This window comes from Sphaerodactylus townsendi, linkage group LG03 (assembly GCF_021028975.2).
Source record: "Sphaerodactylus townsendi isolate TG3544 linkage group LG03, MPM_Stown_v2.3, whole genome shotgun sequence".
Taxonomy (NCBI): Eukaryota; Metazoa; Chordata; class Lepidosauria; order Squamata; family Sphaerodactylidae; genus Sphaerodactylus; species Sphaerodactylus townsendi.
Window position 1 is genome coordinate 139681972 of NC_059427.1, and position 27011 is coordinate 139708982.

The window sequence follows — 27011 nt, forward strand, 5'->3', positions numbered from 1 at the left end:
GTAATGCAGAGAGGGCTAACTATAAGAACTTTATTAAAGGAACACACCTGTTTATACAAGAAGAGAAAAGGACTATACACACCCAGCCTTAGGAAAGGTCTCAGATGTGACATAACCCACTTAGAACCTGCTGAGCCCAAACAGAGTGGATTATAGTGCACGACTCCCTGAGTTAACCCCTCTAAGCCATAAAGCTGCTCCAGTCCTTTTCCTTGTACTAATGGGGGAGGATAAGAGTAGCTAATTGTCCACTGGTGGGAGCACATGGATGACCGGGCACAAGGGCAGGAGTCATTCTGCCTTTGCAATTCATCCCCAGTTCTGGGAAGGGCATTGGCTTGGCCAGTTACAGATGCCAGTCAACAAGATGTGATGCTTCTCCTCTGATCCAGGTTGCAGGTGGTTCTGGATTTGTGTCTGTCTCATGTTTCCCAAGGTGAGTCCGGATTTCGCTGCAGTGATTATTCGCTGCGGGTGTGTCTGTACTTTGCTGTTTGTTGGTTCTTTTGCCTGCTGGTGGGAGAGATTTGCTTGGGGGGACAGAATGGTGGTGGTGGGGAGATGGTGTCACTACTCATTGTGGGTGGGATAAAGAGAGATATGGTGGTGGGAGAGCAGCAAGGGATAATGGTAAGGGGAAGGGATAATGGACATTTGCGTGCTGTTGCTCCTTCTGGCCCTCCTTCCAACTGAAGCAATGTTGATAACCACCATATCAACCGCCCACCAAGTTATAAAATCTTGCTGCTAAATGCCAGGGCAGTCGCAGGGGAAAAAAGGAGCCTTCCAAAATTGGAGGGGAAAGGGTTAGCCTCTCCCAGTTGCGTCCTCTAGGATACTCAATTATACTTCAACATAGGTTTGATGGGCAGGGAGGTTGTCTTCCTGTACTCTGTATGGATTTCCCCTAGCATGATTGTTACAGGTTTTGGGACTGTGTACTTAATGTTAGGATTGAGATACAGGACTGGGGTTCCATTAGTGTTCCACCCATCCCATTATCCAACCATCTATCTGAATGATCTGACAGAGCTAGTCTTGGGGGTGGTGATGAGGATTCCTTGGCTGGGTGTTTTAAGAGACTTCACCATTCAGGCTGAGGATCTTTTGTCAGGAGTGGTTCAGGATCCCAGGGCCTCAATGACAAGACATGGGCCTATTTCAGGTAATAACTGATCCTACACATTGTGAAGGTAAGATTCTTGATCTGATATTAAGTTCTGGGTGAGAAGAATCTGATCTGAGGTAGGAAGAACTGATGATGGTTCCTTTGTCATGGATTGATCACTATTTGCTTAGGTCTACCTTTACCAAGATACCAACACTCTACAGGAATGGGGAAATCTATTAAAATGATCCACCCCCAGAGCCAGAGGATCTAAAGGTCTTTCTGACGACTCTAGTGGATTTTCCTCTTGATATGGTTGGTGCTCCTGTTAATGTCCTGATTCTCTGAAATGAGAAAATGACTCTTGGACTTCTCAGTGACTTTCTGTATTATTGTTCATTGTATCCTTCTGGAATGTTTTTTTGGGCAGCGATTGGGAGGCACAGTTTTGCGGTGGTTCCAGTCCTACCTTGGGGGTAGGTTTCAGAGTGTGATGCTGGGGGGCTGCTGTTCTGCCCCCTTGCTCTTTGGCCTGCAGAGTCCCACAAGGTTCCATTTTGTCCCTTATGCTCTTCAATATCTACATGAAACCAGGTCAGAAGGAGATTTTGGCTGGGCCATCACCAATATGTAGATGGCACTCAGCTCTACCTTGCACTTTTGGCTAATCCCAGAGAGGCTGTAGAAACCCTTAACTAGTTCCTACAGCAGTTTTGGAGAGGATGCAAGCTAATAAACTGAAGTTTAATCCTGACAAAATGGAAGTGCTACTGGTGAGCAGAAAGTTCTGGATGGGTTGCACTGCCTCAAAAGGGTAGCCCCCATCTCCTTAACAAAGAATGGGGGATGGGGCACCCCCATTTGAAGGTCCATAACTTTGGACCCCCTAAACCAAACGGCACCAAACCTGGGGGATCCCATCAGGACAGTTTCCACATGATACCCTGAAATTTTGGTGCTGATACATCCAAACATGCGCCCCCTGCAGGAACATCCCAGAAATTTGCCCAAGAATCTTTGTTCTGCATTGAGTTTTCTGTATTGCTGTCAATGGGGGTTGCAGGCTGGGGGACACATTTCTATAGTCTCACAACTTTCAGGGTCTCATCAGGAGACTGCCCTTATGATACCCCCCCCGGTTTGGTGCAGTTTGGTTCAGGGGGGCCAAAGTTATGGACCCTTAAAACTGTAGCCCCCATCTCCTATTAGCTCCCATTGGAAACAATGGGGGATGGGGCACCCCCTTTGGGAGTCCATAACTTTGAACTCCTTGAACCCAAACCTCCCCAAACTTGGGGGGTAGCATAAGGACAGTCTCCTGATGATACGCTGAAATTTTGGTTCTATGTCTAAAAATGCACCCCCTGAAGGCACCAATGTCCTGGTGCAAAAAAAAATTGGTTGTGGTGGAGTGGCCACCCATGGGGGCGGGGGGCATCCAACCCAGGTTTTGCCCAGGGCTACAGTTTGCCTTGTTACGCCCCTGGGACCATATCACTCCAATTTTGGCTCATCCACACTGGCTTCCAATCTGTTTCTGGACATAATCCAAGGTGCTGGTGCTAATCTTTAAAGACCTGTATAGTTTCGGATTAACGTACCTGAAGGAATGCCTGCTACATTATTGAACCTACTGAACCACTCTGGTCATGTTTTTGAGGCCCTGCTTCAGATGTCCCTGCCTTCTGACATTAGGTTGGTAGCAACCTGGGAGAAGGCCTTATTGGTCATGGCACCAAACTCTAGAATTTTCTACTCAAGGAAATCATCTGTTCCCTCCTGTTGCTATCTTTCCCATAAGGTGAATACTATTTTTGTTTTGTTTGGAATTCTCTCAGTGATCCCACCTTCCGTCCCAATGCTTTAATTGTTATTTTTATCTTTTTGTATATACTTCAGATCTGATGTTCATTGTTTTAATGATTTTTGGTTGGTTTTAGTAGCCTGAATATCTCAGTTTGGCCCAAAGTTATCAGGGCTTGGGAGCAAAGAAGAGTTGGCCACGGTCAGTACTTGGATGGAAGACCACCAAGGAAAACCAGGGCTGCTACATGGAGGAAAGCAGTGGTAGACCACCTCTGCTCATCTTTAGATTTGAATACCCCATAGTTGGATACCCCATCATGAGTCAGTTGCAATCTGATGGCACGTTTGTCTTATTTTTGTTCATTTTAATGTTTTTTTTATATGATTGAATTAAGTCTATTTTAATTTGTTAGCCCCCTTCATGGCCCTTACAAAGGCACAAAGGAGGGATATAAATTTTCTAAATTTATGGGTACGCTAGATGTCTTGATATCCAATCACCTGCTGGATGGCTCAGGAAACTGAAACAAGGGCCATGAGACCTTTAAAGAAACAGAAGAAAACAGGAGCAGCAGTGGCGTAGTGGTTAAGAGTAGGTATACTCTAATCTGGAGGTACTGGGTTTGATTCCCCGTTCTTCCACCTGAGCTGTGGAGGCTTATCTGGGGAATTCAGATTAACCTGAACGCTCCAACACCCTCCAGCTGGGTGACATTGGCCTAGTCACAGTTCTTTGGAGCTCTCTCAGCCCCACCTACCTCACAGGGTGTTTGTTGTGAGGGGGGAAGGGAAAGGAGTTTGTAAGCCTCTTTGAGTCTCCCATAGGAGAGAAAGGGTGGATATAAATCCAACTCTTCTTCTTCTTCCTGGTCATGTTTCTTTGCAGCTTGAGCTTGGTTTTAAGCTTTGGATTGTTTAAAAAAAAGTGTTTGTTTATATGTGTAGCCCTAGCAGGGGGCTTTCAAGGCAGGGATGGTTTGTCATTGCCTTCCTCTGCCGGGTCACTCTTGGTGGCCTCCTGTCCAAGTCTGACCCTGCTTAGCTTCCAAGATCTGACGAGATCAGGCTAATTATATCATGTAACCGTGCCTCTCTCTTCTTTCCACCCATTTTGTTACCCTCCTGTGTCTTCATTTTTCCCTTTTCCCTCATCTCATTTTTACTCCACCCCCTCTAACATTACCTTCCCTTCCTTCCATCTCTCCCTCCTCCATGTCCCCACAATGACACAATCTGAGGCTTGGAATCCTTGGCAATGTTCATTGGGAGGCCTCTACCAACTCATAAAATGATCACTAAGCTCTTACAATCTAGTCCTGTGAGATCTCAGTGGCCTCTTCCACACATGCAGAATAATGCACTTTCAATCCACTTCAACCATTGTTTGCAAGTGGATTTTGCTATTCCGCACAGTAAAATCCAGCTGCAAAGTGCATTGAAAGTGGGTTGAAAGTGCATTATTCTGCATGTGCGGAAGGGACTAGTGGCATACTTTCCCTACAGAAGCAGCTGTTGCTTGTATGATTTTGTTGGTGGTTCACCCCCATTTTTAACATTTCATACTGCAACTTTCTTTTTAAGCAGCAAACTTTAACAAAAATTTCTAAGTGGTCTCCAACACAGATCTGAAAAACAGTTACTACCGTTAAACAGTCAAATTACACAAAATAACAACCAGAACCAGTACAGTACTAACCCAAACACTCAGAAATAAAACCGACCACTGGTAGGATTGGTTATATAACCATTACAATATTTTCTGCAAACTGGGAAGAATAATCCCTCCCGTCTGTCCCTGGTCCCAGTGTGGATTTGACAGCCCAGTACAGAATTAGATATAATGACTGATATGCCAGCTAAGGACACACTTTGTGTATTTGGTATAAAGTGGTCCAGTCCAAAAGGCTTATGCCACAAATAGTCTTTAAGAAACCTCAAGGATTATTTTTGGTTGTTGTTTTTTTCTATAATAAACTCATGGCAGGCTAAACTTGGATGGCCCAGGCTAGCCCCATCTTGTCAGCCTTCAGAAGCTAAGCAGAGTCAGTCCTGGTTAGTATTTGGATGGGAGACCACCAAAGAATTCCAGGATCACTACACAGAGGCAGGCAATGGCAAATCACCCATGCCTTGAAAACCAACAGGGTCATCATAAATTAGCTGCAACTTGACAGCACTTTCCATCACATCATAAACTCAAAATGCTTGAAAATTCTGTACCTAAACCTCTCCATAGGTTTAATTCCTTACTTTCTGCTCCTACATGCTAATAGATCCTTGCCTGTAATCTTTGTGACTCCATTTCCATCACTCTGATGACTTGTGCCTCTCAAACAATTCCCTGGTTGTCCCATATGCCTGGAATTTATTTTCAGAAGCTACAATGTGCCGCCAACTTCTTCCCACAAACCCAGGGGTGGGATGAAGCAGGTTCGCACCACTTCGGCAGAACTGGCTGTTAAAATGGTGCTTGTAAACAATCAGTTGTTAAATTATTTGACTCCTACCATTGGAACCGGTTGTTAAATTGTTTGGATCCCACCACTGCTCAAACTACCTTTTCTATGGAGTATTTGGCTTAGCTTCTTATTCTTTAGTCTTATCTGAAACAAAACCTTTTCACAGATTCATCCTGCCTCAACACATTTTAAAAGACATTGGGGTATTTGTGTTCTCAATTTTGTATTCCATCTCCTATACCTTATTAATCTTTGCAATCATCTGGCGATCACTGTCCTCTGAAGCAGGACATGCAAGTAAACAGGGTTTTTTTTAAAAAAAATCAACAATGTTTAGTAGAAAGCATAACCCTACCATTTATTTGTAACTCAAACAAACCTGGTTGCAGTTTTTACAGAATAGCTACAGTTCCTCCAGAGTATAATCAGAGGAAAAAACCATGATGACCAGAGATGGGACCTTTTATGCACTAGTGCCTGAATTTCAGAATGACCTAACAGGTTTACGATGGCTGTTTTTAGTTGTTAGCTTTTTAAAAGTTTTGATCTGTTCCCCACCATAGGTTGGACAGTAATGGAAATGTAAACTTGACAGTGTTTCATGTTGATTTCACCTCAGGATTTTGGAGTAGGCATTCTTTTCATTATCCCTAATCTTCAGGAGCATTCTTACTGGTTTGGGGTTCCATTTTGGGTAAATGTTTCAGATTTCAGAATTTATGGACCATTTTTTGGCAGCAGGAATGGGGATGGGGAGAGGGGGGAAGAGAGAAAGCCTGTCTCAGTTTGTCAGTGCATATACCCTTTAAATGTTAAAGGGCCATCGTTTTCCATGAGAAGTTCTGATCTCCGAACTCTGAGGTCAGGTCAAACCAAATAGAAAATAATGGTTGAAATAGCACATGCCCTGCCAAACAGCTGGCGACACTCTGAATAATGGTTGGTAGATCTGGGCTCTACATGCTGGCCATCAGGCCTACCGCCAATTGAAAAGAATAGTCCTGTAAAGTTTAAAAGGAGTTTATACTTTTTTAAAAAACTTTTCCATTATTTGGAATGGCTAAAGCAGTAGCCAGCCGAGCTGCAGACTGCCCCCCTTCAAGCAGGAGGAACAGCGAAGGAAGCGGCAGAAAAGATGGGAGGGTCTGTCCCAGCCAAACTGGCTACTGCTGCGAGCTTTAAAGGGACATTACTGTCCTGGTCTCTAGATTATGGAAACCAGGCTTACCTCCTGTTGAAAATAGGCAGGGGGGGGGGGTTGCTGAAAGTAGACCTAGTTTGGTAGCAGAGACACCAGCCTTCAGATGAAACCTGTGGATCCCCTGGAAACACAGCCTGCCACCAGACTACCGGTTAAAATGGACACTTAGGAGGGTAGACTCTATAGCATTGTACTCCACTGAGGTTCCTGCCTTCCAGGCTCCATCTCTAGTTCTCCAGGAGCTTTTCAACTGCGATTTTTCAATCCTACCACCCCCTGGTGGTCAGTGGGGACCTGGCAAATCTACCTCCAGGTGGTAGACCCCCCAGAATTAAAACACATCTCCAGGTAACAGAGATCAGTTCTCCTGGGGGAAATGGATGCTTTGGAGGGTAGACTTTGTGGCATTGTATCCACTGAGATCCCTGTCTTTCCCAAGATCCATCTTGAAATCTTCAGGAGTTTCCCAATCTGGATCTGGCAACCATGCCCCACCCCCATTCCTCACTAGCGGCCAGGGGGAGCTGGCAACCCTACTGCAAACTGACCCAAAGCAACTAATTTTGGTTTAAATTCAGCTTGGATATATCTGAATGTGCCCCCATAGAAGGAAAGGTGTATACTGGCACTTTGTGCCCACATGGATGGATTTACATGCATGAACTCTCAAATAAAGATATTTTATCCTCATTAATGGGCTAAACATTTCAAGACTCAGGGGAGGGGCTAGATTCTGAAGAACTCCAGTGCACCTGTGGCACGCTAACAAAATTTATTAACAGCATCCCCAGCCTCTCAAAAAAATAAAATAGGAACACAGTAGGGATAGTTGGAGCACATGTGTTACAGAAATAGTCAATGTTTTGCTTTACCTGTCAGGGTGTTCTAATTCACTAATTGTTCCCTCTCCTCTTCCCCTACCATTGACCTACCTCTGTGTTGACACATGGCACACACTGTACAGTTACACTCTCATGAATGGCTGCACTGTTCTCATATCTGTATATACAATTGAGCAGTGTGTTCCCGAAGATGAACCAAAAAAAGTGAGGGACTCTGGGAGATGTAATCCAGGGGGTGCCCTTTCCCAAGCTATAAAGGATCAACTGGACTACAACTCCCACAATTCTTTGCTTTACCAACAAAGTCCTCAGTTCCCAGAAGGCCGTGGGCAAAGATCTGAAGAGCAACTGGCAGCCAAGGAGAGGCAGAAAGAAAAACAGAAAACTAGGATAGGGTGGCAGAAAGATAGATAAGGGAGAGTTGGGGTCGGGAGAGAGAAAGCTGGAATGAGTAGACAAAAGAGAAAATGAGGTAGGGGCAGGAAGAGAGAGCTGGGGTAGCAGGGCAGAAAGAGAAGATTAAGAGAAAGGGCGGCGGGAGGCAGAGAAAAAGGGGGAGAACGGAAGGAAAAAGATAGGGTGCCTATGGAGAAGTCTCCCTTGCTTCACAGGCATGGTGCTAGCTTCCTCTCCCCTTTGCAAAGCCAGACCCACCTTTGCAAACTGGGGGCAGGTGCCACTGGTGCCCTGCTGTCAGCCCCCACCCCCGCTTTGCAAAGCCAGGATCCAGCTTTGCAAACAACAGTTTTCTAGATCCAGTTGCATTTTCTCACACAACAGGGTTTATTGCTAGCCCTAAATATCTTGTTGGACATGATTCTATGATATCAGAAATGCACATGCCCTGTGTGCTGAGAGACATGGATTGCACTCAAAGAAACAATAGTTGGGAGTTTCACCCGCATCTATGGCTGGCATCTTCAGAGACATCTTACTGTAACATGCCTCTGAAGATGCCAGCCATAGATGCAGGTGCGATGTTAGGAGGGAAAACTACCAACCACAACCACACAACCCCAAAAAACCCCTAACAGCCAGCTGATTCTGGCCATGAAAGCCTTTGACACAGAAATGTAGCAAGGAGGAAAAGTGCCCAGTGCACTGGTGTGTCCTCCGGCCCAGAACACCCCCGCCACACCCCTGGAACATCCTTGCCACATCCCCACAGGGGCATGCACCTGGTGCATCGTGCACCCCCCCAGTCCCCTTGGACCTACGCCTCTGCTTTGACAATACTATAGTTAGGTGTCCCACTAAAATAAGTAGTACCTCCCAGTTTAGAAAAGAGATAACTAAGAGGGAACACGATAGAGATTTATAAAATGATGCACAGGCTAGACAAAGTGGACAGAGAGAACTTTTTCTTCCTCTCCCAAAATACTAGAATTTAAAGGCACCCCATGAAGTTGACGGGCAAGTAAGTTCAAGACAGACAAAAGGAAATACAATTAATGATTAGACAATGGTAAAAGAGGTCTAAACAGATCCATGGAGGATCAGTTTATCAGTGGCTACTCGCCATGGTGCCTACAGTGAACATCCACATTTGGAGGCAGTAAACTTCTGAATATCAGTGCCAACAAGCAACATTGGGGGAAGACGTTGGCCACTAGGCTCTGTTGTTGGCCCTCCAGAGTAACTGACCACTCTGTGAGATTGGATGCCAGACTAGATGGACCACTGATCTGATCCAGCAGGGTTCCTCTTCCAATCTTATCTTGCGTGTAAACGTAGATGGGATTAGGCTGACAACCTCTAGTGGTAATGTAGCAGCCTATATATGAAGCAATAACATAGCTATGAAGTATGGAAGCTTAAGTACAAAATCTTAAAGAATCTGCTATTGTTATCTACCTGCAAGCCAGGCTTGGAGTCATATTACGTGGCATGTGATCCTTTGCTGATACTCTCTTGAGTATTTTGCAGTTCTGCAATTTTACCGCTTGATTATATGGTGGTTTTTCTACCTGCACACCTATACTTTGCAAGACACCAAGTGTAGTGGCTCAAAGAACATAACAGCACTTTGTTCTTCTGGGTTCCAATTGGTGCCTTCCTCTCATTCTGCTTGGAAATCCCATATGCAAATAAATAAGAGTAGCTAAAATTAACACCTAACTTAAAGACTCCAAATCCTACTCAGAGGTCAGAGCCTCTTTAAGCAACACTGCAAATTAAGATGTCTTTGCTAGCTAAGCTTATGGCAACGTGCAAGCTGTCATCACTGTGGAGGCTAAATCCCCATTTCAGGCCCAAGGTCAATATTTCTTTCCTGCTGGGGTATTGGGAGACTGTCAGGTGGTTTCCAGATGCCTCAGCATCTCAGTGCATGCTATAATAAAATTCAAAAGGAACCGGCAGAAGAGCACAAATATTTGAATTTGAGATATTTATTTGGGGGGAGTCTTGACTAAGGCACAAGGATGGGTTAAGAACAGTAACCCCAAGGATTATTTTACAAGGCAAAGAATATTATTGGACTGCAACAAGGAACATATTCTCTACTTATCACCATTCGTTTTTAACGTTAAGTTACTGAACTAGCCTTGCACATTCTGGTAAGTTCTGAGACTAGCTATCCAATCCTGAACTTAAAGGCAACAAACAATTGAAAATTCCCATGATAACCAGGTAAGTTTTTAAATTGTCCATTCATTTCTCTCTGCTATTAATGTTCTGAGAATTTGGCTTGTTTTGGGATGACTTCCATAAGCAATGCTACCTTGAAATTTTAGAGAAACTCAATCTGGCATCACACAATGTAAACTAATGTAAAGGATGTAAACAATTGAAAAAATTGTGTTTTAAATAAATCGTGAAATAAGGCAGTTTTAGAATGTAATAGGAGTATCATTTGTTTATAAAGTTGTAATCAAAATTATGGACAAGCGTTTAATATTTTTAGGCCAAATTTGGGGTTAGGGGAAAAGTCACTCAAAGTTTAGATTTAGTTATTTATTCATACATTTATTTAAATATTATATACCCCTTTTCTCCCCAATAGTGACTTTTTCTTGGGGTGTCAAGTCACATCTTACTTATGGTGACCCTGTAGGGTTTCCAAGGCAAGTTGGAGGTGGTTTGCCATTGCCTTCCTCTGTGTCAAGACCCTGGTATTCCTCAGAAATCTCCCACCCAAATATTTATTTTATTTATTCATTTATTTATTCAATTTATATCCCGCCAAGCGAGCTCAGAGCATCTAACAGTCCATACAGCGGCATAGTCTCAATAATAATAAAACCTTTAAAATCTAATGATCTAGAATTTTAAAAAACTTCTAAAACTATCCATATCGCGTATCTGGCTGGTACAGTCCCATCTCCTTAATTTAAATAATACAAAGCGGAGAAAAGGGAGAGGGGAAAGAGAGACCCAGCAAGGCTTCTGATTGACAATTGGAGATATAATGGATTGGGCAGATTTTTTGAAAGATGTTGATTCGGCGGCAGCTGCCACCACAGCAAAAGGATGTGCGCTGAGTTACTGAAATTTAAGCCTTGGCAAATCAATATGTGTCTAGCTCTGCCTCCTGCTGCAGCCATGTTTTGGCTGCCATATCAAAATTGCAAGTGTGCCTGCAGGCTCAAGAAGGTTGGGGTCCCCGGACTAGGAGATCGCCTGATATGCTTTGCCACCTGCATGGATGGGTATTTAAAACTGAACAAAATAGGTTCTGCTTCACATAGTAAGCTATTTGTATGACAACTTATCTGTATTGTGTAGCAGAGTTTAGCCATATGCAGCTCCAAACATGACCCTTCCAATTGTATTTTCTCCCCTCTGATGTGGTTAAAAGGTGTCAGGTGACTACCAATGCAGACTGATATTACAATTAAGCCTAAGATGTGGTCAACTGAGAAACTCAGGGAAGAGACTTTCCCTGTGTCAACTTGTTTGCTGAAGAACCTCTACATGTCTGCCACAAAACTCTTCAGTGTGTACCTCTTCTACAGTGCTCACTCTATCCACACAAACTGTAGACCTTCACTGTGTGAACTGAAAATGCAATCCTTAAAATATTTCTTGGATTTCCCTTGGCAGTGCCTGAGAAGGCAATATTGGTAGCAGAAGAAAAATGTTCTTCCTAAGCACCTTTTAAGGAGATGAGACAGGATTTAAAAGTTTTAAAATAAACTTCAGAACAAATTATCAGCCATTATCCATCTTCTCATTAAAGACCCCCGAGTTCCCACAGAATTCTATTTAAAAAACCATTGTTCTAAGCAGCTTTTCCAGACCATGAAAGTTGCAAGCATGTGATAAGGAGTAACGTGGAATCAGAATCATGTTACATCAGAATCATACAACAGGACAAAGAGAATCCCTGCCTACGCTAAATCTTCCCCTTCACTGGATGATCATAGCTCACTATCCTGCTGTTCCTTTCAGCATGTTTGCAAAGAAAAGCAGCAGATGTAACATCTTTGCTCTCTTCATATTTTAGCAGCAGGTCTTCCATCAAAACAAAACAAAACAAAATGATGGCTCATGACGCACCTGAAGATATCATTCCACAGGCTGCAGATGGATACCTTAGAAAACCACGCCCAACAAATCACTTGGGCTCAGAACAATGAAGGGTTTAAGTAATTTCCTACACACCCATTAAATGTTCAGAAGAAAATCATATTGTGGAGGGAAGGTTGGGGCGGGGGGTGTTGGCATTGACAATGATTAACTGCGGGTGGCATTGGCCAATAATCTTCTTTGCATTGCAGATCCCCCAGCGTGTAACTGAAGAGGGCTGCAGAGCATAGGGGAAAGGTCATTGCGTTTGAAATGAGCCCCACGGGCAGTGAAGACAACAGGCTGCTTTTGCTGTGAGTGGGCTGGATGACCGATGCCAGCAGTGGAGGAGAACGAAGCACGAACACATCACCCACCCTAGACGAGTCAGATCCTGAATTATATTATGAGGAAGAAGAGGAAGAACAAGATGAAGAAACTGGGAGTGAGAGTGAGAGTAAAAGCGAGAGCGAAAGTCAGAGTGAGGATGAAGATCTTAGGAGCATCATGTCTGAAGACTCTGTCTACCCTTTGTATGAGCCAGCTCCAACTGACCTGGGTGCAGACTCAGAGCTCACACTCTACTCCTGCTGTGTCAAGAACGATGCCAAGCTTCTTCAGGAGAAACTGGACAGCAGGGTAACTCGGGAAGAAGTCATGGAACTGGACATCAATGGACGGGTAATTGGACACTCAATCTTCAGCACACCACCTTACAGCTAACGGTTGAAACAGAAGGCATGGCTCAAGCAGGACGTATACAAACTAGAAAAGAGAGATGTCCCTAAATAGGATGCAACCCCACTTAGGGAGACAGAGCTACAGATCAATAGTACATGGTTCAAGAGACTATCCCTTACATTGCAGTCCCTAATGGAGAGTCATGGGTGATATTCATGACCATAAATCATCCCAGCCAGACAGTGAGCTCAGTTTGCCTTCAGTAAGTACCGTATGCAGGAGGGAAAATGGCACGCATAGCCCAGTCTCATCAGATCTCGGAAGTAAGCAAGGTTGTCATTTGGAAGGAAGTCCACCAAGGAAGGCTCTGCAGAGGAATGCAGTGGCAAACCACCTCTGCTTCTCAGTTGTTTCTGAAAGTCCCTTGCAATGGTTGCCATTAAAGTACTTGACAGTACTTTACACACACATAGGTACACTGTGTAATGGTGCTCCAGGTGCCTTATTATGTAGCTAAATAAATTTTCCTCCACCTGTTAAGGTTGTTGAAATATTTAGCATCTCATCAGGTGCTAAATATTGATCTGACTGCATGATGGAGAGATACTTTGGCACATCATGGCCAGCTTCTACGCACACTGAATATACTGTAAAGTCCAGAGACAGCTAGTTGTTGTGGGTTTTCTGAACTACGTGGCCATGGTCTGGTAGTTTTTGCTCCAAATGTTTCGCCCACATCTATGCTGGCAACTTCAGAGGTATGTCACATTATAAATACATCTTGCTGTGATATACCTCTGAAGATGCCTGCCACAGATGTGGGCAAAATGTTAGGAGCAGAAACTACCAGACCGTGCCATGTAGCCTGGAAAATTCACAACAGCCAGTTGATTCCAGCCATGAAAGCCCTTGATAATATATCCAGAGACAGTTTGCAGTTTTTCTAAAAAGGATTATATCAGACCCTCCTAAGAAAATGCAAAATCGTATAAGGGGCCAAGCGGAATCATAGAGCTGGAAGAGACCACAAGGGCCATCAAGTCCAACCCCCTGCCATACACAATCAAAGCACTCCTGACAGATGGCCAACCAACCTCTGTTTAAAATCTCCAACACAGGAGATTCTACCACCCTCCTAGGCAGTGAATTCCACTGTCAAACAGCCCTTAGGCCCAGTGGTGGGATTCAGCAGGTTCGCACCACTTCGGTAGAACCAGTTGTTAAACTGGTGCTTTAAAACCAGTTGTTAAATTTTTTGAATCCCACCACTGCTTAGGCCTGTGGTGGCGAACCTATGGCACTCCAGATGTTCATGGACTACAATTCCCATCAGCCCCTGTCAGCATGGCCAATTGGGTGAGGGAGTTCTCCATGAACATCTGGAGTGCCATAGGTTCGCAACCACTGGCTTAGGCCCCCTCCACACATGCAGAATAATGCACTTTCAACCCACCCTCAGTGTACTTTGCAGCTGGATTTTACTGTGTGGAATAGCAAAAAACATTTGCAAACAATTTTGAAAGTGGATTGAAAGTGCATTATTCTGCGTGTGCGGAAGGAGCCTTAGCCACAGGAAGTGCTTCCTAACATTTAGGTAGAATTTGCAGCACTGGCTGCAGATCTCAGTCTTAAAGCATGATTTGCCACCCAATCTGTACAAAGAAGAGGGAGGAATCATTCAAAGCAGGGAAGTGGCGAGCAGTACTTGGTGCTGAGCCTAAAGCTGAGTTGAAGCACTGGTTTTACTCTTTATTTTTGCCTTGTTGAAAAAACACTGCCCTTTTTCAATTGTTTGGATTACCACCTCACAGCGCTCTTGAAGGAAGGATAGAAAACCCTCCAAGGTTTGTTCTTATAGCTTCAGTACACCATACCATCCCTGAGATAGACCCAGCTTCAATGCCCTGCATCTCCAGCTAAAAAGGACCAGGTAACAGGTGATGTGAAAGACCTCTATCTGAGATGCTGAACATCCACTGCCTATCAGAATCAGTGATATGGACCATTACAAACCAATGTCTGACTCAGTATTCATGTGTTCAAATGTTCATGTAACTCCCCACGCCACCTGTTTTCTGCTCTTAAGATTAACCAAGGAGAGATATGTGCACAGTAGAAGGGAGAAGGGGAGGTCAAATAGCTAGCAGAAATTTCCAAGGAGTCAGAATTGCAGGGAAAAAGGCATGGGTTGATGGCATGAAGAGGCTGCACAAAATTAAAGCGTTCTAGGAAAGGAATGAGTCAGATCAGCAGAAAGTTCAGGCTATTGGTCCATTCTCTATCCAATCTTGCTCTGGTTAACCTAAAGTGTGTATGTGGTTCCGACACATCTGTTTTTTCCACAAGCTCAAAGCCAAGCACTCAACTTGATGTCTTCTGTACACTGTGCTTGTGCTAAATTTCCACATAAATGCCCTGTGATACTGGGCTACAGGAGTGTTGCTCCTGGGCTCCACACAAGGCAACAAAAGGAGGGAAAGAAATATGTTACTGAGATACTACCAAGGCCCTGTCGTGGCTCACTTTTTGCTCTGGTGTCTGTGTTGATCTGTATAGTGCATGGGTGTCCAACTCCTGCATTTCAGGTGTTCATGGACTACAATCACCATCAGACCCTGCTCGGCCATGCCAGCAGGGGCTAATGGGAATTGTTGCCCATGAACATCTGAAACGCCAGAGTTGGATACCTTTGATATAGCAGAAATTCTGGATCCCTCCTTGTGCCCTCCCATAATTATTTTTACCAGCAGGACAGCCAAAAGGCAAGTTTTTTAGGCCATGTTTTATCTCACCGGGGCAGATTTATTCCCCATCTCCTTTCTCCCAGTACACTGCTCTTTCCCAATGAGCCAGGAGTCTTGCAGTTTCAGCTTCTGTACTCCCTTGTGTCTCCCGGTTAAAATGCTTGTTTCTCTTGAACAGAGAAGTGCTGTGCTATGTTATGAACACTAGCTGCATAGAAGCACTAGCAGCTCACTAGAATATAGATCCTTCTTTTGGTCAGCCTGTGTACTATGAGTCTTACCTGCAAATTTCCTTCTAAGGGGGTTGTGGGCAGGGAAGTGGAGCCCATTGTGTGTAGAAGGGTATGTGAATTGGGTTCTGTGACATCATGGTTTTCCTACTATTGTTGTGCATTGATTGATGCTTCCTATTCAAGGCTGATAGGGACCAGCATCAGCGTACAATATTGTGGTTGATAGTTGGAAGCGGAGATGCTATAATGGGAATGTCAGTTGATGTTGCTGCTTTAGTCTTGTTTCTAGCATTCATCGCATTGTTTTAGACTTAGCTGCCAAGGAAGCATAGAACTGTGTCCACAGTCTAGCGGTGTTAGCTCCAGTATACACCTCACCAACATTCCTAAGACGATAGGATAAGAAAATCCAAAGGAGGGTGGATGGAATGAGAAAGTCTATTTCTGGAGGATCAGATTTTCAACTAGCTGAATTTTAATGCTGGTTCCCCTTTTCTCCACAGAATGGCCTAATGGTGGCATGTTACAAAGGCTTCATAGACATCGTCACCGGTCTCAGTAAATGCCCCTACGTAAATGTCAATCATCAGGATAACGATGGAAACACGGCACTCATGATAGCTTCTCAGGCAGGTAGGAGAAATGCTGCTTTCACTGCAGGGGCTCACAGCAGCATACAGGAACATGGCAGAATTGGAGGGAGTTGTGGCAGAAACGAAAAGGATGTAGTTTTGTGATGCATGCAAGTAACCTGTGGGATTCAATAGCGTACAATATTACCCTGAGCAATATTCAGCTAAATATACAGAAATGGCTGCATAAGAGAGGTATCAGCTACACATAGCAGTATGCCAGTGCAGATTGTCTATTGCCAAAAAAATAATAATCTTGATATATGAATTGACATTGTTTTGAATTGGTTAAGAAGGAAGGGGGGGGGGTTAAGTTTATGTTGCAAAGGTCAAAGTTCAAAATAACTTCAGTAATCTGCCCCTGCAACAATTCCATTTTTAACATGTGGTAGGCTGGTATTTTGGTTTGGCTGCCAGCTGCTATCCAGCCATTATTAGCAATTACCGAGGTAGAAGGACCACTGAATTATGCCATGTGCGATGGCACATTTTGCATGCCAGTATGAACGTGTGCATCTTTGTGTACATATGCACACACACATGTAAGTCGAGTATATATCTTTCAGAAGAAACTGAGATTTCGGATTTGGTTTCTATGAAATGCAAAGGAAATGCCTTTCATTAAACAGTATCAGAATATTGACATACTGAATTATTTAGGAGAATAACCGCATACATTGCAATTTTAAATGTATACCCAAAATGTTTTAAGTGTACACCTTAAAAAACCCGGTGTGAATGCAGCAGATATGTTTACTAACACTTGTACTGTACAGCTGCATTTGTCAGACAGTTCTGACTGACTGTAGCTGGAAGGAAAACCATATGCAATGAAGCCCCTATAGGCTTTTTAAAATATTTATTTGCATTATTTGTATACCACCTCTCCATAGAAACTGCTCCAGTCAGCTTACAAAGTAAAACATAGGAATAAAAAAATACTATAGTAGTTGTAACAATTAATAAACTATTAAAACCCCAGATTAACACAAGTTGCACAAAATATTTAGGCTAGAAGCATACTGTAAAAATGAGTTCTCTTAACTAAGAGCTTGAGTAGAGCAATGTATTGGCCTGGCACCAAAAAGGTAGTAAGGTAGGCACCCAATGAGCCTCAGGGGAAATTATGTTCCACAGACAAGGTTCGACCCCTGAGAAAGCCCTGACTCTGCTCCCCACGTGCCTCCTTTCTCAAGACAGGAGCTGAAAGAGCAGTATTTGTGAGGAAGATCAAAATACCACCGTGCTATCCTCCCTTAATGAATTTCCCAGTATGCTGTTTGCCTCATGGAGCTGCTTGCTGAGGGCCAAAACAGAGTCTCTGAGTAATGTATAAAATCTATCTGAATGCAGGGGAAAGAAAGCAGAAGGGCAAGGCGGTTTATGACTTCTAGCCTTTTCTTCCCTTTCTACTCCTTCAGCTGTGATCCTCTAGCCACAAGAATGTGTGCAGAAAAGAATGTGATGGAGTGAGTGACAGGAAGAGAGAAGTAACACACTACAGGCTCTGTTTCCAGCCATTATGTCAGGGCTTCACAGCCCTGGTGTTAAGACAATAACAAATTCATTCACACAGAAATATAGATGTTTTGTGCAGGGGTTTTTTCATCTCATATTCTGGTCAGCAAAAGGGGCAGGACAAAAGTAAAGTAGGCAAGGCCGCCACTCCATGTGGGAGGGTGTATAATCTCAACAAAACATTAGGTGATTAATACTTTGAGCATGCAACATGCACATCTGAATTTGGGCATCCAAAATGTCAGTATTTTATCTCTTTTCTTTTGTTTTACAATTATTCATCTTATGAAAGAACCTATTTGTGCAAAAGCAAGTTATGTAGACTGTAGGGTTGCTAACCTCCAGGTAGGACCTCGAGACACATCCCCCCTTCCCCCAGTATTGCATCTGATTTCAAGACAAGACATATCAGTTTCTCTGGAGAAAATGGCTGTTTTGGACAGCGGACAACTCTGATACATGTTACAAAGTCAATACACCCTCCATTTATAATTTCAACAGACATGTTCTAGCCGTGGTGGCGAACCTTTGGCACTCCAGATGTTATGGACTACAATTCCCATCAGCCCCTGCCAGCATGGCCAATTGGGAATTGGCCAAATGGGAATTGTAGTCCATAACATCTGGAGTGCCAAAGGTTCGCCACCACTGTACTAGGGGTTCCTTACTTGGAATTTAACCAAGCAAGGAACTTGGTTGGAATTGAACAGGTCTGATTCAAATCAGGACGTCCATGCACTGGGAGAAGAAGTATACATCGCCATCCCCTTCCTGTTTTCCTGCCCTGGAACGACTCCAAGGAACTGTTGTGGAAACTTAGTTACAGGTCCTGATGGCTACACAGATGTTTTGCCAACTTGCAAACAGCAGCTCTCTAAGGTAAATTTGAGGCCAGGAAATGAGGAGAATATTTGACCCTTCTCCCAGAGGTGTAGCAAGGGGGGAAAGTGCCCAGTGCACTGGTGTGTCCTCCACCCCATCCTGCCCCGCAGGGGCGCACCCCCGGTGTGTCGTGCACCCCCGTCCCCCATCCCCTTGGAGCTACGCCTCTGCCTTCTCCCCACACTCTATAGCCCTGATCGGAATCAGGGCCCTATGCAACTAACAGTTGAGTTCTTAGCAGGTAACTCCAAGTTTCAAAGTCCTCACAGTGGCTATCTATGTGTCTGCCTCACAGTGTAACCTCTGAAACCCCTAGAGAGTACATAACTACTAAAATGAACTGAAATCAGATAAATTCACCTGCACTGAAGAAATGAAGAAGTGAAAGCAGATAACATTTTTAGACCACTGGAACAGTGCACAAGTGTACTTGATGTACTCAGCTCAAACATAGCTTTTTTTCACCAAGATTAAAAAATAAAAAGTGAACAACTTGCCTGACACTTGGAGAGAGAGAGGCAAGACAGACAGCTGAATCAGCTTTTGATTAGATGGTATGTACATCAATTATTCAACTTGCAGGACTCAGAGAAAGCCAGGTTCATACCTCAGCTGAAGCATTTGCTCTTTTACGTATGATATCTGTCTGCACTCAGACTTAAATTATAATGGAATACAATTCCCTTTAGCCCATATTACAAATATACTTACAAATAAACTTTCAGTCAAAGATTCAAAGAATTGAAGTGTGTTTATTAGCACAGAATTCTGTGAAGGAAGGGGAGCTAATATGGGAAATATGTGCAATTAAAAACCTTGAGAACGCTGGATTCTAAACAGGGAAGTATTCCGGTGTCTTATTGTAGGGAGCAAGATACTACGGTTGTAAACAAAGTATTTGTTTTAACAGGTCTGGAGATTTATAATGCAAACAGTTGTGGGGTGGATATTCAGTCCATTGAGCCTTTCTGTCCCCATGCAGGACAAAAGGATTGCTCTAAATGCCTACACTTGAAGCTGGTGGTTCTGACAGACTGGCAATACAATTCAATGTGAGCAAAGGAAAGAAAGTCTGCACAGAACAAAATTCAGATCAAAACAACAGACTAATTTGCTTTTTGGATTTTCCAGGCTGTGTGGCCATGGCCTTGTAATTTTTGCTCGTAACCTTTCATCTGCATCTATGGCTGGCATCTTCAGAGTCATGTGATGGTGCTGTGACATGTCTCTGGAGATGCCAGCCACAGATGTGGGCAAAACGTTAGGAGCAAAAACTACCAGACTATGGTCTCATAGCCTGGAAAACCGACAGCAGCCAGTCGATTCCGGCAGTGAAAGCCTTCGACAACAGTTATTTGTTCCTTATGATACTTTAACAGTGAACTTTAGTACATGCTGAGTTTTATTTCTGGAGAACATGTGAATTCCTGATGTTGTTTTCTTCCTAACGCCATGCAGGATTCTCCGCTATTGTTACCTATCTTCTGAACTACTACCCTGCTCTAGAGATTGAAATGCGGGATCACCGGGGTCTGACGGCGCTCATGAAGGCTGCAATGCAAGGGAAGAATGACTGTGTCTCAGCCTTGCTCCTGGCTGGTAGGTTATTCCTTATCTGCCAGTTCGAGATTTTTATATTTGAGCTACTGCTGCTGTCCATGAAACAGATATTAATATGGGTATAAGTGGGCCCAGGTCACTGATTAGCACAACTTGGTACCTGCCAAGACCCAGGGCTATTAAGAGATCCATTGCTGACCAGAGTCACTGGGGCAGTCTCCAGCGTCTTGACTGGAGGGATGCCAGGTGGCGGTGGAAGAAACACAGGGATGGATTTGAAACTCATCCTATCACTCCACTGAGCAAAATGTGAAGACTTCCTCCAGCTGAAGGAACCTCCCTCTGACAGAAGAGCCCCTTAAGTTGGAGAAAAACTCCTTGCACTAGAGGAAGACTGTTTGGGGAAATTTGGCTCTACATCTAAATCTGAGACAGTCAGACTTGGTCCTTCTTTCTAGACAACCTTCCCAATGAAAGTGTGGCTTTCTCATGCTCTTGTAAGCATCTCATAGAGCAGGGGGTCTGCAACCTGCAGCTCTCCAGATGTTCATAGACTACAAGTCCCATCAGCCCCTGCCAGCATGGCCATGCCGCAGGTTGCAGACCCCTGACATAGAGTGTGTTTGTCCCTCAAGGAGATGGGAGATTGACACAGGACCACCACCCCTTGTTTCCCAGAGAAAATAGCCCTAGAGGGAGCAAATTGCAACAATTTTGAAGAGCCAGCAGGATTTAAAAGGGCACACAAGGATCCTCTTGTTCTGTTTTCTGGCCGCCATCTCAGTGGGGAATGAGTGTGGGCTTTTAAGGATTCTGCAATGACGAAGACAACTTTGGCAAAATCTCCCACTTTCTAGCAACAATCTCCCATTTCCTGGTGAAATGGCTGGTGAAGAGAGAAGTATGGTGACTTTTTCTGCTAGTTTTAGCCTTGGCGCTTTGCCCACTCCAGCAGTATGGGGGAGGGGGGTAGAAAGAGACCCGCAATGGGTCAGGGGACACCCAAGGACACCCTGTTTTCTGAGGGCTCTTGAGAATTCATTGCCATCCCTGGATCTAGAGGAAGGGAAGAAGCATCTGGATAACTGTTTCATTTCTGTTTTAAGGATAGGCCCCACTATAAACAGATATACAGGCTTTTTGTGCACTAGTGCCCGGAGGGAGGGAGGGAGGGAGTGACATTTTTGCCCTGGCCCAGATTCTTTTGCAGCTCCCTTTGAGGAAACAAGACTCATCTCCCCACCCAAACCTCAGGACTGGGGAAACATGGAAAGGCACTCTGCTTGCTCTGAGACACTCAGGTCCCTTGACAAGGTGGCACCACTGGTGGCTGCTGCATCACCCACCCTACCACACTCACCACAAGGCCTCCCACCTGCCAAGATGCCAGAACCATCACTGTGCCAACCGCCTCCTGTTTCTGGGCCCTGCGGCAACAGCCAAGAGGTGGGCAGTGCAGCGGTACCGCTGTGTTTACCACTGTCCCAGGAGGATGAGGGAGCGTGGAGCCCTTGCAGAATGGCTTCTCCTCAGGCTGTCTCCTCAGAGTGTTGCTTGCTTCAGGTAGCACTTGTGAGGAAACCAGCGGAAGTGACAATGATGAGGATGACAATGTTGGCAAGCACAGTGGAGGGCGCTGTCCTGGTGTGAGTGAGAGTCAGGGCCATTTCCTCATTCAAAACTGCAGGGACAATCAAATGAGGGAGATGGTTCCGGCTGTGGGAGGGGTGGGACCACACACTCCCCGCCCAAAATACATGCACCTGCAGGATAGGAAATCCCTAGGGATTTGGGGGAGGCCCTCAGCAGGGTATACCCTGCCATTTTTTCCAGGGGAGCTGCCTGGAGAACAGTTGAGATTTCCAGTCCCTACCTGGAGGTTGGCAACCTTATAGAATCTCTGGGATTCAGAGATCAGCTTCCCTGCAGCCTCTATGATGTCACATTCCTGCAGAACTCCCTTCCCCAGGCACAGTCCCCAAATCTGCAGGAATTCTCCAATCTGACACAAGTATCTCCGCCTCAACCATACTGGGTCTTCTGGAATGTTGGTTCTATGATGTTCTCACAGTTTTCTAGAGCCCATTGTATAGTTCAACCCAATGGGCTTTACAAACCTCCATTAAGCCCCTTTATCCAGAGACAATCCTGGCCCCGTACACCAGTATCCCGCTCCCAATGGGAGAAATCAGTCTCCCATACTCAGTTGAATTAATCTCTCCATCCTTTTGTGTTGCCACTGCCACCTGCTGACAGTTATGAAGCAACAAGAGTACCTCGTTCTACCTAATTGGGTGTCATTATTTATTGACTTCACTTGTACCAGGCTTCTCTCTCCAGTGGGGACCCAAAGTGGTTCACAGTATTCTCATCTCCATTTTATTCTCACATCAACCTGTGAGCTTAGAGTTGTTAATCTCTTTTTGGGGCCTGGAGATCATCTCTCAGAATTACCGCTGATCTCCAGATGACAAAGATCCATTCCCTTGGGGAAAAAATAGCTGCTTTGGAGGGCAGACTGTGTGACATAATGCCCTGCTAAGGCCCCTCCCCAGTCCCGCCTTCCCCAGGCTCCACCTCCAAATCTCTGGAGATTTCCCAACCCAGAGCTGCATGCATAAAGGCCCCATCTGTTGTTCGTTTAAGTTCACTAATGCAACAGAAGGTAAGGCAGCTGCACTGTTCCGTCATATTGTTCCTCCAGTCCAGCTGTACACCCCTTCCACTCCACGTGTTACAATGACTGGTGCTACAGCCAGAGAGAGGGTAGACAACGGGACAAGGGGAGGAATGAGCAGGAGATTCTCAAGTCCAATCAAGCTATACTGGCATATCAGCATAAAAGACCCCTTACACGACATGATAGATCTTGAGAATCAGTGGTGGTCCTACCAGTGGTGGAGCGCCAAGGGGGCGGGGTGTGTGTCGTGCACCAGGCGCACGCCTGGGAGGCGGAAAATCACTCCCGGCCCCTTTTCCCTGCGCCCCCCACAGCATCCCCCCGTGGCACACACCCACCCCCCATCCCCCTTCCCACACTTACCTACATTCCTTTTCTTTTTTAAATACTTTTTGAGGCTGAAAAAAGCGGTGTATTTACAGTTCAGGCTAAAAACTGCCTGAGGAACTACAGTTCCCAGGAGACCTTGGGGCTCACAAGGTCTCCTGGGAAGTATAGTTCATCAGGCAATTTTTTTCCTGAACTGTGAAGAGGCTGCTTTTTTCAGCCTCATAAAGTACTAGAAATAGAAAAGGAACATAGGTAAGTGTGAAAAGGGGGGTGGGGCGTGTGTGCCGCGGGAGGGGCGCCGCGAGGGGGGCATGGGGGGGGCGGAAAAAAATACTCTGCGCACCGGGCGCAGTTTGGCCCAGCTACACCTCTGGGTCCTACAAAAAGTCTTACTCTACTTTTGTGGACGGACGCATCTCAGTAGCGAGACACAGGAAGTTGGCTGTTGTCTCGGCTATATTATCAAGCTCATTATTTAACAGGTATAATTTTTTTGTTGGTCCGATAGACTTTTTTTCTTTACCAGAACCTGTTGCAAAAGATTTAGTCTAGTTGTCTCATAGAGAGGGCAGTCCAAAAGCCCATGCTCAGGCGTTTCTACACAGTTCATGGTTCATATGCAGACTCTCTCATGATGGGGAGTTTTCGACTGCCTGCCTTGCAACAAAGTGGATGGGAATACGTTGCATCTTGCACATGTAAAGGCTCAGCACTGATTGGGTTCTATTAGTTGGCACACGTACTCTGCCATACAAGCTACCTTGGGATGGATTCTGAGCAGGAGATTCTGTGGAAATGTAATGACAATCCTAGATGTACTGCCGTTCGATGATCTCATTGCTCATCAAACACATGTCCTCTGAAGAGCCGCCTGATCCTTCTTCCGTAATCCTGTGCTTTGCATAAACGACTCACGCTTCAAGGTGTCCTGACAGCAATGCCTTGTGTATATAAACCTGATAGACTTCAGTGTCAGCAACTCCTTCTGTCCCTTTCCTTGTTCTGACGCCAGCATGTCAGTGTTTGTGGTATGGGCAGCCCGTGTGGTTCCATGGCTGCCATTTTAAAAGCATGGCACCATCAAAGTGAAAGGGACAAAACGGGATATCTAACTTGTTGTTTACTCCTAGGTGCTGACCTGACAGCTGTGGACCCACTGAAAAAGAAAACAGCACAGGAATGGGCAACCTTGACTGGGCGTTTTGAAACCACATTGCGGTTCCGAGCCCTCCTGCAGCGCCCCTGTGCCGAGCAATTCAGTAACAAGTACTCACCTGAATGGCCTGCACTGTCTGAGCTGGTGGCACAAGAACTGGCTAAATCCAGAACCCAGTGCCTGTCGGAGAAAATCCGTGCCATGTTCACTTTCACGTTTCCACATGATCCTGAGCCAGATGGTGTTCTGGATCACATGGTGCGCACGACCACCTGCTTGGCCAGTCCCTTTGTCGCCACTGCTTGCCAAACGGTCTGTCCCGACAGTCCGCCAGAAGTGGGCAAGCATAGACTCTCAGTGCCAGAGATCCTCAACGAGTACACGCCAGACCCTGATGCCAAATCCATGGTTGGCGAATCCTCTTGCAATGGCCAACTCACAGAGCCAACCTGGGTGTTGGTGCCGTACAGACCCCGCAGTACCATCATGAAATTCCTCTCCCTTCCTTTGCGCTTGCATAGCAACAGTGTGTATCCTGGCGGCATCCCAAAAATCAAACTTACCAAGTCGCCTGCCCAAAATGCAGAGAAGCTGCCAAAGTCCTCCTCCTGTCAGAACACGCTGAAGTTGCCCCGGTGGCGATACCAGGAAGTGCGGGAAGAGAAGAAGAAAACTGAAGAGGCAGCGGGGAAGCCCAAGAAGAAGAGCAAGAAGAAGAAGAGAAGGAAGGGAAAATCTTAAAAGTGTGGGCTGCCTTCGCCAAGCAAGCACAGAGACGGGACAAAAATATGATCCAGTATTCATCGTCACAGAATGTTCGTCTTGCAGGGATGCCAACTGTGCCTGGAGATTTGGAGGTTGAGCCCGGGGAGGGTCGGTTTGTGGAGCAGAGGGACCTCAGCGGAGTAAAATCCTATCAAATCCATTACCCAGCCATTTTCTCCAGATCTCTGTAGTGTGGAGTTGTAAGTCCCGGAGATCTCCAGGCCTCACCTGGAGGCTGGCAAGCCTACAAACCTATCACAAAAACAGGGAAAGATGCTGACCTCATATCATGAGACAGTATGACCTCTTTGAAGGTCACGTTCATCTTCACACTTTTAGGCAGGTCCAACTCTCCTTCATTGCACCTCAAAGCATATCTAGTTCACACAGAATTCTAAGAAGACCCCTTTGCCACTCCTGCATATACAATAATATTCTCTCTGTCTCGTACCATTTTTGTTTGTTTGTTTTGCTAGCTCAGGGAAAAGTTATTAACCAATTCTTGACTGAAAGGGAAGACTTCTTATTAGAAAGCACCCTTATCGGCTACAAGGGTACATCTACATGTGAACTTCCCCTACTTGTGGTTTGGTGCTTTTAGGCCCAAGTAAGTAGTCAAATTCACCTCAAAAAAGACTGTACAACATGTTGCAGGAGAACCTCACAGTGATGCCACAAGTTGAGCAATTTGGTGAAGGCACCTCACACAAGCCTGGATATACACCTATTATGCATGCAGATGGTTCTGCACAGATTTCAGCTCAGGCTACTTCGACTTTGTGGGTCTTGGTATGTGGATGTGTTCAAATGTTTCTTAAAACCAACAAAACAAGATTACCAGGCCCCAAACACCATACAGTATGTTCTTTTAGTTTGTGCACCACTATTGTTCAGTGCAGAGCACTGGATGGTGAGTTGTCATTATGCTATAGTCATCATTCACCACTGAATTATTCTTTGTGGGTCAGCCAGTTCAGTGACAAAGGATTCCTAGAGCGTAAGGAAAGAGAGCCAGTGTTGGAGTAGGACCTGGGAAACCTACGTTCAAATCTCCGTTTGCACCATGGAAGTTTGCTGGGTGACCTCGGACCAGTCACATACTATCAGTCTCAGCCCTGACCCTGGCTAGTATTTGGAATGAGAGACTTCAAGGAATATCAGGGCCATGATGTGGAGGTAGGCAATTGCAAATCACCTCTGAAAGTCTCCTGCCTTGAAAACCCTAAAGGGTCACCATAGGTCAGCTGTGACTTGGTGGTAAAAAAGAGGAAAGTATAACTTTCCACAATGAAGAAGAAGAGTTTGGATTTATATCCCCCCCCCTTTCTCTCCTGTAAGTGGGCTCCTTTCCCTTCCCCCTGCACAACAAACACCCTATGAGGTGGGTGGGACTGAGAGAGCTCCAAAGAACTGTGACTAGCCCAAGGTCACCCAGCATAGATGGGCCAAACTGCGCCCAGTGCGCAGTCTATATTCCCCCCCCCCCATGGCGCGCCCCCTTCCCACACTTACCTTACTTCCTTTCCTTTTCCTAGAACTTTCTCAGGCTGAAAAAAAAGGCCTATTCACAGTTCAGGCTTAAAAACGGCCTGATGGGAACTATACTTCCCAGGAGACCTTGTGAGCCCCAAGGTCTCCTGGGAACTGTAGTTCCTCAGGCCGTTTTTAGCCTGTACTGTGAAAAGGCCTTTTTTCAGCCTGAAAAAGTTCTAGGAAAAGGAAAGGAACTAAGGTAAGTGTGGGAAGGGGATGGGGGGTGCCGCGAGGGGGGGTCAGGGGGGAGGGGCCTGGGGGCGATTTTCTGCCCCCAGGCGTGTGCATGGCGCATCCCCTTTGTAGCTCCGCCACTGCGCCCAGCTGGCATGTGTTGGAGTGCACAAGCTAACCTGGTTCACCAGATAAGCT

At 45.3% G+C, this 27011-nt stretch overlaps 1 protein-coding gene across 4 annotated transcripts; it reads left to right on the forward strand.

Moving 5' to 3' along the window:
- The first annotated feature begins 270 nt into the window (after window positions 1-270).
- On the forward strand, window positions 271-26488 carry ANKRD33 (ankyrin repeat domain 33). Of its 4 annotated transcripts, none has more exons than XM_048487419.1 (5): window positions 271-436; window positions 12138-12606; window positions 16087-16216; window positions 20074-20214; window positions 24316-26488. In XM_048487419.1, the coding sequence occupies exons 2-5, from the start codon at window positions 12253-12255 to the stop codon at window positions 25080-25082; spliced, it is 1392 nt and encodes a 463-aa protein (XP_048343376.1). In that variant the 5' UTR covers window positions 271-436; window positions 12138-12252; the 3' UTR covers window positions 25083-26488. The 4 variants fall into 4 exon arrangements, with proteins under 4 accessions (XP_048343376.1, XP_048343378.1, XP_048343375.1 ...); XM_048487418.1 differs by lacking the exon at window positions 271-436 and adding an exon at window positions 9716-10047; XM_048487420.1 differs by lacking the exon at window positions 271-436 and adding an exon at window positions 9716-9974.
- Window positions 26489-27011: the final 523 nt, after the last annotated feature.